This window comes from Periplaneta americana, chromosome 10, assembly GCF_040183065.1.
Source record: "Periplaneta americana isolate PAMFEO1 chromosome 10, P.americana_PAMFEO1_priV1, whole genome shotgun sequence".
NCBI lineage: Eukaryota > Metazoa > Arthropoda > Insecta > Blattodea > Blattidae > Periplaneta > Periplaneta americana.
Genome location: NC_091126.1, coordinates 91,040,689 through 91,060,357, shown reverse-complemented (window position 1 = coordinate 91,060,357; position 19,669 = coordinate 91,040,689). Strand labels below are relative to the sequence as shown.

Here is a 19,669-nt window from a genome sequence, read left to right as displayed (position 1 = left end):
GTTGTTTTGAAATAAATGAGCGTTTCTGATTCACAATTTCACACTGATTGCAAAAATGAAATCCGTTTTCGCATACCACGTCAGAATTTTTTACAATTCAAAATTTTATGTTTTCAATATTTTTCGTAATATAGTAATATTACAGTGTGCTTGTTGTTTGTTAAAAAGGCACGACAGCTTATAATTTAAACTTTATTACTTAAAATGTATCATAATATATATCCGCCCTTAGGGGATGTACAAAATTGTACCCTTCTCCTTAAAATGAACCGAGGTTAAGACATCCGTTGTTTATTCTTGGACATTTTTATCTGTCTGCACCCAACGTTATCTATAAACAGGAAGTTGAAATGTTTAGTGTCTCAGGTCATAAAAAATTATGAAGGAAATATTTACTCTTAGAGATTGCTATTAAAACTAACAATGAATTAGAGAAATGACATAGGGTCCCTGTATATATATTTATTTATGGAAGTGCAATCCAGCTTATGAGGCTACAGATTTCCTTCCTGAGATAATAAACCTATCCCCTTTTAAAAGTTGTTTTAAAATTAGAGGTTCAGTTTTGTGTTGTTGGTTGTCGTGTAAAAGTGAAGTGTGTGAGTTCTCATTTTTATGCGAGAGTGTTGTTTCATAAAAGTGTCGAAACGTGGTTGTGTAAATGATCCAAATTTGTTTTACTATATATGTGGGTCATATACGTTTGTAAAACAGAGACAGAATATAACAGCTTTTGTAAAGAATATTTACTTTCAATATTTTGGCATTAAGTTAGGAGACCAGGACAAATCCTAGTGCCCCCACAAAGTATGTCGTAGTTGTGTTGAAGAGTTGAGGAGTTGGAAAAATGGCAAAAGGAAGTCATTACCCTTTGGTATCCCTATGATTTGGAGGGAACCTACAAATCATGGAGACAATTGTTATTTTTGTACAGTTAAGGTAGCTGAATATACTGCTAAAAACAAGAAAGATATTCTATATCCTAACATTCCCTCTGCCATTTGGCCCATACCTCATTGTCCTGATATTCCCGTTCTACTACCCCCTGAATCAGATACATTGCCATCTGGATCCAGAAGCACTGAAACTGAATCTCCAGTGGATCATATTTATGAACCAGACAATACTGGTGATGATAGATGTTTTAATCAAAGTGAGCTTAATGATTTAGTGAGGCATTTAAATTTGCCTAAAGAATCAGAAGAACTATTAGGTTCTAGGTTAACAGAAAAGAAAGTATTGGCTGAAGGTACAGTTTCCCTGGAAAAGGATGAGACGATTGAATATTCCTAAGTCTCAGATGTAAGACACTGCGCATGATCGGAGACCAGAGCACTGATACACAAGATAACGAATATTGAGTTACTTAAATTCAGGCTATTTGGTTTGTTACTAGCATCGTTCCGAAATTCACTTCAAAAACTGCAAAAAATATGATAATATTACGTAAATAAAAGATAAATATATACATAAATCGTGTAGTTAAATCGACAATGGACCTTCATGACTAGATCGACACTCTGCACAGAAAGGAACGCTTTCATGTCGTTTCAATAGCTCAGACGGTAAGACTTCTGCGTGTTGTGTAGAAGAGTGCGAGTTCGATCCTTAGTCTACACAACGATTTTTTTTGGTCTAAATAACGTTGAAATAGCTAAGTAACGTTGAAATAAAGTTTTACAAAGTCCTGAGATTAAGTGTTAATGATCGCAAACAATACAAAATTACAAGTTATAATATTATAAACGTTAATCTAATGAATGCATTTATATACACATATACAATGTAAATGCATATATATTAAAAACTAACAATTAAAATGAAATTAAAAAATATATGTAATAATGGACAAACTTTTACAAAGGTTTAGAGTCCTTAGGTTAAGTCATTTGTTAAGTAATTATTACAATATTTTATTAACAGCTGTAGCAATGTGGTGTCATAACTTGGGGTTTGTTTACTTAATGTAATTAGATTTAATTTGATTAGTTTCGCAACAATTGGACTTCCTGTTATATCCTGTTATTTAGATATTTAATTTAGGGTTGATTTATTAACTCTTACTATGCAAGATGCCTGTTATTTCAATAATTCTATATCACGTTAAATAGTCATTGTCTACACTAAAGTATTATCATCATCCCTCATTTCTCATCGTAATGGCGAACCGACGTGACATGAGACAGCGAGTTATAGCTCTAGTTGAGGCTGGATATGGGGCTAGATATGCTGGCCGTCTGGTCGGTGTTCCTGGAAGTACAGCCGCGAGGTGGGTTCATCGTTACCAAAATTTAGGGGAGGTCGAAAATCGCCCTATTCCTGGGCGTTCGCGGATATCTTCATTGGAAGAGGATGCTCTCTTATTCGAGACAGTTCGACAGGACCCCTTTCTGACTGCTAACGAAATAAGAGCAGCATCTAACTTTCCCGGCTCTTCACAGACTGTGATCAGCAGGTTGAGGAACCGCGGTATTAGGAGCCGGAGGGCTGCGCAAATGGAAATATTGGGGGAAGAACAAGCTGTCGACCATCTTGCCTTCGCTACCAATGGAGTGGATTTCGATTGGAGAAATGTAATTTTCTCCGACGAAACAACCATCTCGAGTGATTACGAAGGTCCTGTCCGTGTCTATCTTGAGGATGGTCTTCGACATGATCAGCGCTATGTGCACCGACGTGAAAGATCGGGGCGCTTTAGCATATCGTATTAGGGGTGGATGTCTTACGATGGACCTGGCGTTATAGAACGCATCGATGGCCGGTTTAATGTGGGAAATTACGAGCACATTCTGGAAAATATATTCCTTCCCTCCGCTCGAGAACGTTTTCCCGAAGGAACATTGCTGTTCCAGCAAGATAACCATCCCGTGCACTATGCTGCAAGCATTCAAAGATGGTTTCAAAGGAGACCCGAGATCGAAATCATTAATTGGCCTCCGAAGTCACCTGATTTGAATGTCATCGAAAATTTATGGGCGGAATTGAAAAAGAGAGGGATAGCCACCTATGCCCACCGACGCCCTCGAAATCGAGACGAATTGTGGGATCAAGTTGTTGACACCTGGGAAGATCTCGCCGGGGATCAGAACTTATTCCACAATCTCGTGACATCCATGCCGGATCGACTTAGAGCTGTAATAGAAGCTGATGGCATGTGGAAAAGATTTTAAGTTAACATGTCTCTTTTTGTTTCTTATGATTTTTGTTTGAGGAAGAATACTTTTAACTTCCAAGTAAGATTTATTTATTTTTTGATGAGGTTCAGCTCACTTGTAAGACCCAGAAATTGGGCATAAATTATTCCATATTTTTTTCGACAAATTAGACAGTCGAGGAACTCTGAACAAATTAATTACACCTCAATAAAAAAAAAGTTTTACCCGGGATCGAACACGAGCTGTTTCGGTCATACAGTAGAACCGACACGCTACTATATGAGCTAACGAGACAAGACAGTGACAGCAGCAGTCCAGAATGTAATCCCTTAGCAGGCATTTGCCATTCGGTACAGTGAAGCAATGATATTTTGTGACTCGAGCTATGTTGTAAAATCCTGGCCTTAAATGGCTGTCTATTCGTGATCCTTATTCTGGTCCTTGTCCTTGTTGTGGTCCTTGTAACAATTCTTGTACTATTTGTCATGTTATATATCGTGACGTCGATATCGAGTGAACCGCGCTGTAGAACTTTAACTTCCGGCGACCAAGAATCGTCTCATTCTTTTTCAGGGTAACTGTACATATTTTTCATCATACTGCCATCGTCAGAAGGAACTTGTCCCTTTTTTTATTATTTTTTTTTATTTTTATTTTTTTTTATTTATTTATTTTTTTTTTTTTGTGCTGAAGAAGAAGATTTAGTGTATTTCCAAGACATCCTTGACGTCTTAAAATTGTATAACATAAACTATAATTCCAAAGAGTGGAGGTTCTTCATAGATTCTTCTCAGAAAAGTCTTAAACGTGTTTTGCTTCATAATGGAAACATTGCGGGCTATTGCTGGATGTTAAAAAGGGACTCCTCTGCACAACATGCAAGGAGGTCCAGGAGGACAAAATTTGAAGTGCAATATTGAGGTAAGGTTATGAAAGTGCTTATAATTATTAATTAATATTAATTAATGATTAATTAGTGACAAATAGCAAATTGTGGCCTAGTTTTTCTCACAAAATTCTTGTTGAAAATAATTGTTATGACGTTTCACAAAGCTATAATTTCATTTCTAGTTATTCATGAATTGTCTGAAAACCTGATGTGATGGAGAAAAATGGAGATTATTTTTTAATTCAGCACAAAAAATCCGTTTAGAATCGCCTATCAGATTGAAAACAACAGAAAATAAGTTCTGAAATGCAGAACGGTGATTAATGCTGTTTCAGATATAATAAAATACCATTCAGTTATACGTTTTTCTCATTTACACTTTTTTTTTCTTCAGACCCACATAAAAACGTATAAATGAAGTTTTACTGTATATACATATCATAAGGCCAATGCAATGAGAAGAACTTTCATTGGTTGAAGTTTCCAATTTGATTGAGAGCCTTTGTGGTACCCTTATCAGCAGAAAGACAAATATATTTATCTCTTCTATCATCTTGGACGAAGATCTGAACTCCAAGTAAAAGTTCTTCGGCACTGCTGAGTTTTTCTTCGATATCTGTGTTGAATATATAAAACAACTGGTGTCGCCATAAAGATGTCATCAATAAAGTATCGTGGATCTCTTGTAAAAAAAAAAAATAAATAAAAAAAAAATAAAGAAAGTGTGATGTAAGGGATTGTGGATTCTGTAAGGGATTCTAGTATGTATACAGAGTGATTCACGAGGATTTACCGTCCCTTATGAAGCTTATTTCCGAAGTCATTCTGAGCAAAAAATGTCATATAAACATTTGTCGTAATCTCAATATTTTCAGAATTACACTAATTTGAAATTGTTTGTAACATACCATTATTCTTGAGTTATAAAGATAAAAGAATATTACAGATAAAGAATGAACTATTCAGGAGTATCATTTCTTTAATTAGCTAATATTCTGAAGCTAAAAGTGTGTTGTGAATTCCATAGTTGTTTCGTACAGATTTTTTTCTTCGATTTTTAACTTCAAAATTATATTTTCTTACGTATTTATCACAACAATTGTTACAAATCACGCCACTCTTGTATATTCTTCAAGACTGTACATTCGGATGCATAATTAAACTGTGAAGAATCTAGTTCCTAAAGTCGTATGATTTGTAACAATTTTTGTGATAAGTGCGTAAGAATGATGTCATTTTTAGTTAAAAATTGAAAAACAAAATCTGTACAAAGCAACTGACAACACATTTTTAGCTTCAGAACACTAGCCAATTAAAGAAGTGATATTCCTGAATAGTTCATTCTCTATTTGTAATATTCTTTTACCCTTAAAACTAAATAAAAAAAGTAGAATAACTCTTGAATGAAGATGGCAGAGCTAGCCATCGAAAGCTTGGAAGCAAATCTCCAACTCACCTGGCTGAGAACCCGAGAAGAGTTATTCTACATCAAACGCCGGGAAAGCCTCAAGTCATACATAAATAAAAAAGTACTTTACAAACAACTTCAAATTAGTGTAACTTTGAAAATTTTGAGAATAGGACAAATGTTTATATGGCATTTTTTGCTTAGAACTGGAACAAAGAAAACTTTGTGTTTGTCAGTGCTGGATAGCAATATTCCAGCAATGTTGACAATATCTCCAAAATGCTAGAGTTTGTTGTGTGTTCCTGAAACAACTGCATCTGTCGAGTGCATCTTCAGTCTTATTAACATGTTCTGGATTGAGGAAAAGAGTCTTCTTAATGTAGAAACAATGAAAGCTATCCAAATAGTTAAAAAACATCAATCTGTCATGTTCAGAATTGTATTACTCTCTCATAAAAATTCAGGAGCTTCTGTAGCAAACCCATACTTCTGAAGAGTACAGATAAGAATACTGAACTTACCTTGAATAATTAATTGTCCCATTTCACCTCAGAATGCCTGTATTTATTATTAGCCTAATAAGTGTATAACACTTTTTTGTAAAGAAAATTATGCTGAAATGAAAGACAAGCTGAAAAAATTGGAATACTATCATGTACAAAAAGCTGTTCTTTTTTTTTTTTCTTCATTAGAATCTGGTCACTCTGATTTTAAGTAAAACTCGTAATACCATTATTTAATTTTTAAGAACTGTCTTCATCTAAAATGTACGAAATCTTTAGATTTCAAAATGGAATTGTCGAGGTAAAAACTGAAGTCTATAGTTTTTCTCCAAGCAAGCCCATTCCTCTGAAGTTCATGCCGTCAACAGTTCCATATATTTATAATATATTTTCTTGCTCTTCTTGTGCTCTTCCACATTTTCTGGAGTATGCTACCATTGCTCAGTTTCATATGTGCTTCCTTCAGTTATATTTATAGTTACATTCAATTTTCTTAACTTCTTTGATATTTTCATTGTACAAAATTGATTGAATCTAGTAGTAGTTCTACCTTAAATGGACATACAGAGAAGACCATGTTTTTATGTAGCAACATTTGAAGTAAACAATAAAAAATAGAGGTAATGTTGAAACAAACTTTGGCAATTTCAAATTTCTTCAAATAAGAATTTTAACAAGTGCCCTACATTTGAAAGTTCCAATTTTAAGGTAACTGTAAGAGATAATGCTCACAAATATTAGTAGATTTGAGGATATGAAATCTGTTTGTCACATCATTATAATTGAAAGTTCAATATTCATGTCTTTTTAAATCATTAAGACTCTTCCTGTATGAACTTGCATTGTTACATGTATAATTGTATTCTTTTTACTTAATTCTTGGTATGGTACCTATTTCTGTTCTCTTGTCGACCTGGTTGGCGAGTTGGTATAGCGCTGGCCTTCTATGCCCAAGGTTGCGGGTTCGATCCCGGGCCAGGTCGATGGCATTTAAGTGTGCTTAAATGCGACAGGCTCATGTCAGTAGATTTACTGGCATGTAAAAGAACTCCTGCGGGACAAAATTCCGGCACATCCGGCGACGCTGATATAACCTCTGTGGTTGCGAGCGTCGTTAAGTAAAACATAACATTTTAACATTTCTGTTCTCTTAATTGACATGGTTTATATGTTCCAGTTGGATTCCGCAGATGAGCAAGCAGCCGCAATAAGAAGAGAGTTAGATGGTAGAATGCAAAAGGTTTCAGAAATGGAAAAAGTAAGTCGTCATAAGAAAGGATGGATATGAAATATCATATACCTTTACCAGAATCCAGTTATTAATGAGAATTTATTTAAACTTTGTAAAGCATCTTGCAGGTGATAATAAATTATAAGCAGGAAATTGTAATATTTTTCTGTGAAATATCAGTAAGTGGCTCGTAGGTCTTGACACATCACGAACTGTCATGCAATGCATTTTTTGTTTGTTAAAATATAAGACTATTTATGTGAGTTCATTAATAAATATGATCAGTTCTAGTAAAAGCAATGCATTTAATTTTGTTGGCTGCTGACTAAGATATATACGTAAAATGAAAACCAGTTTGTTTTCTACTACAAGGTTGAATTTGACTTATTTTAACCCTTAGAAGCCGGAAGAATTATGCCACTATTGCGCGCAAATGTCTAACTCTTAACCAAGGGTTCGTATATCTGCATAATTGGATAAATTCGTGTTGGGTTCGTTAGCCAAGCGATTTAAGGCGCACAAGATAAAACAATTTTTTTTATTGTTTTATTCAAGTGCAATTTCCTTAATGTTATATAAAATTAAATAATATCAACGTATTTTATATATAACATACAATTTATAATGTATTATATCACGTCATGACCATAATAATACTTGCTGGCCACTATAATGGACGCACGACTCCTAAGGGTTAATTATTATTAATTTTATTCTAAATTAAAATATGTTTTCACAGAAGTTCATTTCACTTGTCATATTCTGTAATATTTTTGTTCACATTAGTAATATATGCATTTATTTTCCTTATAGAACCGTAAATTGATGCCAAAATTTGTTCTAAAAGAAATGGAGTCTCTCTACATTGAAGAGCTGAAGTCATCTATCAACCTTCTAATGGCAAATTTGGAATCTCTACCTGTATCAAAAGGATCAATGGATTCCAAATACGGCTTACAGAAGTTGAAAAGATATAATCACAGGTATGTTCTTTTTCTTAAATTATTATGTCTAGTGTGATAGATTTGTTGTCTATTCGTACGTGTCTCTTTCAAAAAGCTACATGACAACTTGCAAATATAGCTCTGAATATAAACTACATATGGCTGTTTTCAGCACTTCCAGTTGCACACATACAGTGAGCTGAAATCATTAGACAGCATTATTGGTACTTAGGTATTAACACTAGTCTGGTATTTATATAAATTAAATATGGATATGGGAATTGTTCGTGGAGATGGCAATGAATTTATAAAGCTGTTTCCTATAACTGACAAAGGACATGTGCAAACATAGCTATAGATTTGCAGGATGAAACATAGTAGGCTTGACAGATTATGTAAACAAATATTTTGTGTGTCTTTTTAAGTGCACAGGATTATACAAAAAGCAATAATATCAGTAAGTGTTATGAGGAGTTTGTATGATCAGAAATGTTTCCTTTAAGTGTGCCAGAATTTCATGAAATTGCTCACGAAGTATACAGACGAATTCTATTGTTGACATCTTCCAACACCATAAAATATTCATAATTTTTCTTTCACTCATTTTCAGTTCACTGCCCCTTGCTTCATGAACATCATTAACCATGCCTTCTTTAAGCCTATGTATGCTGAAATGCATTCAAAACAAAGCCTATTTAATATTTCTTTGATTCTGCAGCTTCTATCCCAACTTATTATGTGCAAATTTAGAAAAATATATTTTTTACCGGTACTTAAATTGCTCTTCAATTGATACACTTAATACTAATTCTAAAAGTGACCCAAAACTAGTATATCACCTTCTCTATTGATACTAAAATCAAATCTGACGTCATTTAATCTAAAATTGCTCGTTTTTCTTGTGTTTTTTGTTAACTGTATATTATTTTTTAACTACCGTAAATCAGTCTCCCTGGTGTTACACTTCTCAAAATGTATCTTCAATGACATATTTTGTTCTCAACAAGTAGGCCTACACCTTATTTCATTTTTCAACTCGATTTCAACATTCGTGTATGTCTCTTGTGATAAGTTTCTTTCAATCCTCTGAAAGGCTTGCACTCTCTTCTATTTTCCATTTTCCTTATTATTCAGTAAATACTTCATACAATAATAAATTATTTGCCATTTTACCATGTTACACAACCACTGATAACACCATCTGGATAAAAGCGACACCTACTCAATAATGCAGACTTTTCAAACTCAGATCTAATAGTATTTAAAAAACCGTTTGTAGGATTCCATTTTCATATTCTTGTTATCACATCTGAACTGCTGTATTTTTTCATACAATATTTAATCATATTATCCCATGTTAATTTCACATAGCTTTATTTGCACAAGTTGACTATATTCCAAATCATATTCTGAATAAAATATTATATTACTGTATTGTATCTTGTAATAAAATTACATTCAGTTTTCCCAATTATTTCTGCTCAATCAAGCACCATACATGATTTAGACTCTGGAGCAAAATCTAGGATTCATATTTTCAAGTTACCTTCGAAAATTTTATCATTATGAAATTATACAATGTAATATTTTCTACATTGTTTTTTGCACCAGTTAAATTGATGGTGGATGAGTTACGGAGAAATAGTTCAGTATGGCAAAAGAAAGGGGATTTTCCCAAGAAAACTTGCTTTAACACCTTTCTTCTCCATCACAAATTCTACTTCACTGTACAAACCCTGTTCTTTGATGGTGAATGCTGACACTACAACCATTTACCTAAGTGTGATATGCAAGACGCAATGTGCTACATTTCCAGAATGTCTGGTTACCAAATTCAATTTGCACTTTCATCTCTTTTTCACTTTCTTTATGATGTACAGAACTATGTAGGAACTATATCTGTACACTCTGCCATCTCTACAGCAGTTCTTTTCAGTTCAGTGTAACACATTACAAATAAAACAGCCATAATACCCTGCTAAATTTTGTATTTATACAATGTTAAATCAAAATGATGTTCTCGATTTCAATAATTCATTATGCGAAATCTGTTAAGTGTATCTTGTTGTGATACATGTGCTTTGGAACCTAAATTCTCAAGAATTTATTTCCCCTATTTTGGTTCCCCACATTGGTTCCATTGTTTTCCATCAGAAAGTAGCTGAAATAAATGATGATGAGTGGAGAAATAAAGCATTTTGCGTTCTTGATTTTCATGTAAACAAGTCTGCCATGATTATTCAACAGCGTTGTTGGATAAAATTTGGGACAGACCTAACCAGTGGTAAGTAAATTCGGAAGTGGTAAGCACGATTTCAAGACAGAGGCTACATTTGCAAGCGAAAATCGACTGGATGAGCAAGGAAAGAGGAAGAAACAGTGGAGAGTGTCCTTGCAAAGTTTGTAAAGAGCCTTCAGAAATTTACCTACTGGGCAGGCCGAGAACTTGGTAACCCACAGAAAACTGTATGGCTGGTTCTGTGGAAACATTTGCAAATGATACCCTGCCATTTGCAGTTATTTCAGGCTCAAGAACACTGACTGATGCCTGCGAGTTTCTTTCTGTGCTGAACTTCATGGGCTAACAGAAGAGAACAGTCTCCCTGAAAAGTTTGTTTTTAGTGACAGCACAATTAAGGAAAGTGAACATGCATTATAATGTGAGAATTCATGGCACTAATAATCCCCATGAATTCTTGGAACATGAATGTGATTCTCCCAAACTCAATGTCTTCTATGCCATTTCTCATTAAAAGATTCATGGGCCCTTCTCCTTTAATGAAACCACTGTGACAGAAGCTACATATCTTGATATGCTGCAATAATGGTTCCTATCTCGCTGGAAGAAGACAGTACTGACTTATTCTTTTAACAGTATGACATCTCCCTGCAATACCATAATGTTCAAGGCCAGCTCAATGATCAATTGCTACAAGGCTGGATCGGCCTTGGAGCTGCAGGTGATCAAGAACTGATGCATTGTCCACCATGTTCACCAGATCTCACACTGTGTAATTTCTCCTTGTAAGGCTTTGTCAAGGATCGTGTTTGCAATGATCCTGGTTGACCTGTGCACACACATCATAGCAGCCATCACAGAGATTGACATGGACATGATACAGAGACTTCAGAGGAACTTGATTACAAGCTTGATGTTTGCCATGTTACATGTGCACATTGAGCAGTTGTACTGTCTCAAAAAAATGGTGAGTTTTCCTCTCCATTAATACTAATTGTGTTTACCTGCATTATATTAAGCTTGAGTAATAAATTATTGAAATCGAGAACATAATTTTGGCTTACTGTGTGTAATGAAAGTATTTTGGCCAGATATCTATATTTCAACACTGTCCAATTGCCAAAAAAATGATGCACAACCTACTCTAACGAGTAATTACTTTATATGTGATAAAGTGTTTATCACACTCACTTCCACCTGGTGTTTTTATGAGTCAAAAGTGCATTTGCATTAAATGGGTATCTGCAAATGTAGTGAATGTCCATTTGCGAATTATTAAATCAAACTAATCCGTTGGCATTAATGTACTGTTCATATGTGATATTGGAATGCAGTGCCAACTGCACAGTTGTGACTTATATAAAAATCATCAGTGGAAGTGCTACAAGGCAGGACATAACTGCCAGCTCCAAAAATTCAGCCCAGGAATGTTATTTCTGCTAAAGCGCAGATCATCTTAGCTTCTGAGGTTAATTAATTTTTTACATGGTGTCTACATGTGCTCCTGCCAGTTTATTGTTGTGTTATAGGATTTTGTGTGGCTGTGTCTGTGTGTTTGTCAGTGTTATTATGAATTAGTTCGAATAAAAAATATGAATGAAATAAACATGAGCTTAATTGAATGTTTCTGTAATTGGGGTTTATATGTGAGTGTTGCTTTTTTTTTTTTTCGTCTGGTCACTGTAAACTGGCAATGAGAATTGTTTGCATAGAATTTGTGCAGTTTTGAAATCATACAGAGAAAGAAGAGATCATTTAATATGTAAGTTTTTGCAAGTTGTCACTTTATTTTGCCGATGAATGTCAGTGTTTGGTAAATATTTTTGTCATATAAATGTGTGTGGCCTCCTTGCCTCTATGGAATCATTTTTATATCTGTAAATTCTCAAGGTATTTGTCACCTTTTCTCTATCGGCCTATTGTAGCTATTGCATTGAGTCTTGTTACATTTCATAGGAATATGGTATTAAGAAGTTACATGCGATAATACTAAGAGTGCTTGAATTTTTTGTTGGGAAAAGCAAAGTAATATTTGGTCTTGGAACATGGTAAATATCGAAGTCTTTCTTAAGTAATTTTTTTTTATATTTGCTTCCTTATGGAATGATACATTTTATTTGTCTTTGTAATACAAAAGTTAGGAGTGTATATTACGAATTTTATTGAACATTGTACATAAATGAAAATAATGCTTAGCATTTGAAGTGAAACAATTGGAAAATTCTTAATTAAAGATAGGATTCGTTTTCCTAACTTTATTTGTAAACAAAGATGGGAACTACTATCCATACATCGATTTCACAAAAATAAGAACAAATAGATACATAAAATATGAATAAATAAATACTTCCTAAAGAAGTTAAACTTCATTTCATTAAACTTCCATGATAAAAAAATGCATAAAATTTATTTGTAAGCAAGAGTGTTATTTTGAACATTTGAACAAGTAAATTATTAATCTTCACATATTTTTAAACTTCTGTCATTACATGACTTAAACAAAACAATTTTTAACAAAATTTCCGAAAATATAAAACCAAGGATGACAGTTTTTAGTGTTGTATTGGAAAGACTATCTAATGATACATACCGGTACTAATATGGAAGTGTGACATTTTGGTGGATATTCTTTGGTTTGTATATTAATTAAGTACAGTAAAACCCATCTGTTGGTCATTATTAGTTTCAGCAAAATCTGGCTATGGTGCACTTGTAATAATTATCACATTTGCTTAGCTGAAATTAATTAAATTCATTATGGATTTTAAAATGAAGAGTACTGGGGAAGGAAGATGAATGTCACATTGCTGTTTAGGGTGAGATAATGATCTAATTCAATGTATTAATGGAAAAATTATTCCTGTTCCTACTAAACATTAAGGAAAGGATGATTGTGCCCATGGTGATAATTGTCCTTTTTACCAGTTTTGATAAGAACAACACTAAAATTTGTAGTAACCTACTGACTTCACACTTAACAGTATTGTGACATTAATTTTTTTCCGGATTCTCTTCAAGTATTAACTCAATTTTTATTTACATGCATTTTAAAATTTAAGATTATAAAAAAAAACAATTCTAATGTCTATAGGGTGATTCAGGACCTCTGCAACAAACTCTGGAGATCGATAGATCTCGTAATAATTTTTCGTAAAACAACCCATGTTCTCTGATGCCTCGTTTAGAAGCTAAGCGACATTGAAACAAGACAGGTTTTAGTGACATTAACAATTATGAAATTAATTATTTTTCAAGTATGTTTGCTGACAAGTTACAGGTGTTCAAAGTGTCTACCCTGAAACTGATTACATTCATTACACCGTCGTAGCAGTAGTTATCAGCCTGTGTCGAATTTGATCAAAAGCAGCTAATATTCGCATAGTCGGTTCCTCTCTGGTGTCAATTCGAGTTGTGTATTACTTCACATGTCCCAAAGGAAAAAAGATTAAGGGCGTGAAGTAGATGACCACACTGGCCACGCAGTAGATCCAGCTCTCCCTATCCATTGCTCCCCATAGATGTTGTTCACATGTGCTCGTACCAACCAGGTTGAAGTGCGTTGGGATGTTATGTTGAATCACATGTTCCCTCACATTGTGAAGGGTACATCCTCCGTGAGCAGTGGAAGTGTGTTCTGAAGAGTGCTCCATTCAAACGGGGCAGCAAAATGACAGAACACTTGTAACTTGTCTGCAAGGGTACTTGAAGAAATATATGAATAATTAATTTCATAATTAACTGTAAATGTCACTAAAATCTGTTTTTTTTTTCGATGTCATGTAGGTCCTACACAATGCATCGGAGAACATGGGTTGTTTTACGAAAAATGATCCTCATTTCGAGATCTATCGATCCCCAGAGTTTGTTGCAGAGGTCCTGAATCACCCTGTATATTACATAAAGTAATGTTTTATTCACATTTTAACATACGTCATTTTTCTGAAGAAAAAGTCCTTGATATGTGTATGATGATAATTTTCTTATTTTGTACATTCATTTCTATACTAGTTTACATAAGAGAATGTCCATTAATTAAAAAAATTTGTTAAAGTACAGAAGAATAAGCTATCATTTTACCAACACAGTGACCGTATATTGAGGAATTTGTTATGCATTCATATTCCATTCTCGGATCTTCAAAATCACTATCGATTTTTTCGTCATTAACACCACACCACACTGCACTGTTCTTAATTGTCTTTGAAGATCAGTTGTAGTGTTTCTTCTGAGTTGAGGCCACATCTTTATGAACGATAATCATTACGCCATAAGGTCACTGGGAGAAATCAAGCTATCTCTTATATAGGTAAGGAGAACAGACATTAACTTTGTAAGTTCCATTGTTATTAGCCCCTAAATAAAGTCCTGTATGATGGAAACATTTTACCATTTTTTCTGTAGAGAGATGTTCCCGGACACATCTATGCTGAAGAACAATGTGCAGAATGGTCACCAACTTTAAGAAGTCGGTCATGGTGCTGCTTCCTTCTGTAACCGATACAATGAATTGCAACACCTGTTGGTGGTCCTGAGATTTCAAGACACGAATTTTCTCTTCGTCTAATGACTGTAATTCAGATATACAATTTGGGAGGAGAAATTATAAATTGTAATGTAGAAGTAATTCTACATTTTTGAGTTGCTTGATGGTAATTTGATGGCTAGTTATTTCATCTACTACCTCTGATATTCTTAGGTATTTTTTCTTCATCGAAAAATTAATTCCTGCAGGTCATTCCTCAAAAACATTTGCTATCATCCATGCCTTTTTGTCTGACTTCAATTGTACAGTTTGATTCAGGGATTTTGGCCTCTGCAAAATGTAAGTAGATAGACTAAGAACGAGTTACTCATCACTACTGGCGAGCTGGTTCACACAGATCAGGCTGCGCACTCATAACACCAAACACTTCCTTTTTATCATGTCACGGTACACTCTGCCTTAAGAACACAATATTTTTCCACATGTCCCTTTACTAACCATTACATCTGTTGACTAAACAATGTCATGATGACTTATATTTCCTTGACATGAGTGTCCCTCAGCTATGAGCGTAGATATTATTTTCATTCTTCCTTTCTCCTCTTCTCCTCCTATGCACATTTGTGATTAAATTTCTTTCTTATGACGCAACACACAGCTCGCCCACTAGCCAAACAATCAAGGACAAGGGCCAATAACGTTGAATCGAGCTGTACAGGCAAATGATTAGTTTCAATGATTTTAAAACACTACATTATGCAACATTCTCTGCTGCTAACCCGAAACTTCAACTTTTTACCTGTAGCACTGCAGCAAACAAGCACACTCTGTCTTTAGCAAATTTTACCCCTTTACATTTCTCGCATTTTTTTATTAAGCTCTCATGAATCATCTGTCTAATACAATCCCAACTCGTTTCATTAGCATTCTGTATTGCAGTATCCCTTATTATACCTGTCACAGCCTTTTAGTCTATAGGGACTACTGATTAGCACTGAGGAATTGAAAGCTTGTTATGTCTTGGCTGGAAAATTTCCTTCAAATGATATATGTCTGCTTACTGAAACGTGCATAGCATGGCATTCAAGGAAGAAGTTACACCATAAATTATTTACATTTTCATTATCTATTTTATAGAGCATCATCTTTCTTTTATTACTGTTTGTCAAGATTTCACTTTGTCTTCTCTGCTCCCTGCAGTAGACTTTGCAGTATTAAATTATGTGATGATAACATTCTTTTGCTTACAACTTTATCTAACTGAAGGATCTCTTTCTTCTTTTGATATTTAATTCTTTCTGCATTTTGAACACATCTAACTGAAATGTAGGAAGGAAAAAACTAGTCTTCTGAGAAACTTAGGGTTCCCTTATGTACTGGAAAACTTAAAATGTCCGAATTTGCTTGAAAATCTTAGAAACATCACATAATTTAAGTTATTGTTGAACTTTGTTAGAAAGCAGTAGTAACATTTTATAGTTCAGTGTTCCACAACCTTTTTCTACTCATGGCACACCCTAGATGGGCCTAGACTCAACACGGCACACCAAAATATTAATCCCGTTAGAAATATATGATGCGACTCTCTTAATATAATTACGTAATGTAATCAAATTTATTACCGTATTATTATTATTATTATTATTATTATTATTATTATTATTATTATTATTATTATTATTATTATTATTATTATTATTATTTCATCATTATTATAAAACAGAAATCGACTCTTGCATTTATTAACAATTTATGAGCTTTAATTTACTGTAGAAAATACACATTTTTCATTACTAATATTAAAGTAAATAACTCTAATCATACTTTCAATGTGATACGTGGGCCTGCTTAGTTGCACACAGATGGCTGATCCATGGCGGAATCATTAACAGTTCAAGCCACATCTCTTCATCATTGGATTTGAGTCTCTCCCTCATTGATGTTATAATTTCAGTTAACGCCGAGAAACCTATTTCACACATATATGTAGTTTAAAATGACAATAACATATTAACTGCCATCTTGGAGATAGCTAGATATTCACTCCTTAGTGACAACCAAAATATTTCCAAAGGTACTTCGAGAAGTTTTAATTTCAATGTTCTGTCTGCTTTTAAATCTGCCAGTTCCTCTTGTATGAGTATATTATTCGGAAGACATTTTGAATCCACAATAAATGGATCACGAACCCAGTCAAAATCTTGAAAACACTCCAAAATAATTCTTGAACTTCTGCTGCAAGATTACTAAATGTTCTTTCCATCAACACTTTATTACCATCGTCAAGGGGCCATACAGTTGGAAACATCTCAAACGACCAATTTTCAATAATCTGTATCCACAAATTCAACTTATTCACAAATCCTTGAATCTTATCCATACTAGTCAGAATATTTTCGTTCCTGCCTTGCATTTTTCTGTTAAGCTAATTCAAATGTACGAAAATACCGGAAAGGTATGCCAACTTAGATACCCATTCATCATCTACAAATAAGTCCGCGTACTCATGCCACTCAACAGTAAAAAATGCAAGTACCTCCTCAAGTTCAAACATTCGCGCTAACACTTTACCTCTTATAACCATTGCACTTCTGTATGTAGCAGGAGTGTAGTGTCCTCTGATTCCATTTCCCAGTACAAATTGGGAAAAAGCCGTGTATTTAGGGGCCACAATTTGATGAAGTTCACGACTTTTACTACTTCGTCCATCACAATTTTCAGAGGATATGGCAAAGACTTAGCAACAATGGCTCCGCAGTGAATGAGACAGTGGTCGCTCCATATGTTACGATTTACTTCACATACTTTAACTACGAATTCTTTTACTCAGCCTGCCATAAAAGCGGCTCCATCTGTACAAACACTAATGCAATACTTCCATGTTAATTCATTATGGACCACATATTCATTAATTATACAAAATATTTCTTCACCAGTTGCTTAATTGGGCAGTCCTTCGCAAAAAAAAAAAAAAAAAAAAAAAAAAAAGAAATTACTTGCAATTACATCCCCATCAATATACCGAATATAGGAAAGAAGTTGTGCGTGACCTCAAATATCGGTGGAGTCGTCTATCTTACTTACTTATTTACTTACTGGCTTTTAAGGAACCCGGAGGTTCATTGCCGCCCTCACATAAGCCCGCCATTGGTCCCTATCCTGAGCAATATTAATCCATTCTCTCCCACCTCCCTCAAATCCATTTTAATATCTTCTCATCTACGTCTCGGCCTCCCTAAAGGTCTTTTTCCCTCTGGCCTCCCAACTAACACTCTATATGCATTTCTAGATTCACCCATACGTGCTACATGCCCTGCCCATCTCAAACGTCTGGATTTAATGTTCCTAATTATGTCAGGTGAAGAATACAATGCGTGCAGTTCTGTGTTGTGTAACTTTCTCCATTCTCCTGTAACTTCATCTCTCTTAGCCCCAAATATTTTCCTAAGCACCTTATTCTCAAACACCCTTAACCTATCTTCCTCTCTCAAAGTGAGAGTCCAAGTTTCGCAACCATAAAGAACAACCGGTAATATGACTGTTTTATAAATTCTAACTTTCAGATTTTTTGACAGCAGACTGGATGATAGAAGCTTCTCAACCGAATAATAACAGGCATTTCCCATATTTATTCTGTGTTTAATTTCCTCCCGAGTATCATTTATATTTGTTACTGTTGCTCCAAGATATTTGAACTTCTCCACCTCTTCAAAAGATAAATCTCCAATTTTTATATTTCCATTTCGTACAATATTCTCGTCACGAGACATAGGTAATCATATACTTTGTCTTTTCGGGATTTACTTCCAAACCTATCTCTTTACTTGCTTCCAGTAAAATTCCCGTGTTTTCCCTAATCATTTGTGGATTTTCTCCTAACATATTCACATCATCTGCATAGACAAACAGCTGATGTAACCTGTTCAGTTCCAAACCCTCTCTGTTATCCTGGACTTTCCTAATGGCATACTCGTCTATCTGAAGTGAGAAATTCTGACTGCTCTTTATTTTCTTCTTCATAATGTCTTTGATGTCACTGGACATGTCACTAACTCAGTGGCTGATTGTGTCAACTGAGAGAGGAGTTTTTTTAAATTTCACTAGCAGCTTCTGAACCCAGGATTATTTTCACCATTTCTTTACAGGTAGGCATTAACAATGTTTCAGTTATTGTGTGTGTTTTTTTTTTTTTTTACGATAAGTTTGGCTACCTTATAGCTAGCATCCTGTACTTTTTGCGAAACACGTACTGACGTCATCATGCATCACTTTCTTTTTTTATTTTGTTCTGACAACTGACGAAAATAATTCACATCTTTGCTCGACAGAAAGGAATGCTTTATTAAAACAAATGTTTCAGTTTACTGGGAACTATAGCAGCATTACTGAGTTTTTCACCACACACAACACACTTGGGAACTGGGCATGTTTTGTCAACACACCATTTTAATTTTAATTTAATTTTAATTAAGTTTCGCGTCACACCTTTCACCTTGTGAAGGCACACTAGTGTGCCGTGGTACACCAGTTGCGGAACACTGTTCTAACACATTGTTTTATTGGGCAATGATCGAAAAAAAAAAAACTCCTATCTCTTTGCAGTTCAAACTGTCCTTTTCATGAAAGACTTTATATGAGTCTGTTAGCTTACCTTTTCAGTCAGACGTAATGTTTGCATCAACAGAGACAGCTTCTCGACACATACTTTTGTGGGAAAAGTTTTACCGTAAGCAAAGTTTATCTAATCACCCACCTGAAGCTTTAAATTCAGAATAAGGCAACTCTTTTGCAACTTAAAAAGTTTTTTTATCTATTCG

The 19,669-nt window shown here is 34.4% G+C and overlaps 1 protein-coding gene across 13 annotated transcripts in view; it reads left to right on the top strand.

The window, feature by feature from the left end:
• Cadps (calcium-dependent secretion activator 1) overlaps positions 1-19,669 on the top strand; it is a 942,652-nt gene that overhangs the window by 687,996 nt on the left and 234,987 nt on the right. For all 13 annotated transcript variants that reach the window (XM_069837911.1, XM_069837913.1, XM_069837916.1 and 10 more), the window contains exons 8-9: positions 7,133-7,213; positions 8,000-8,169. In XM_069837911.1, the coding sequence (XP_069694012.1) occupies positions 7,133-7,213; positions 8,000-8,169 (251 nt within the window). The remainder of the gene's footprint in view (positions 1-7,132; positions 7,214-7,999; positions 8,170-19,669) is intronic.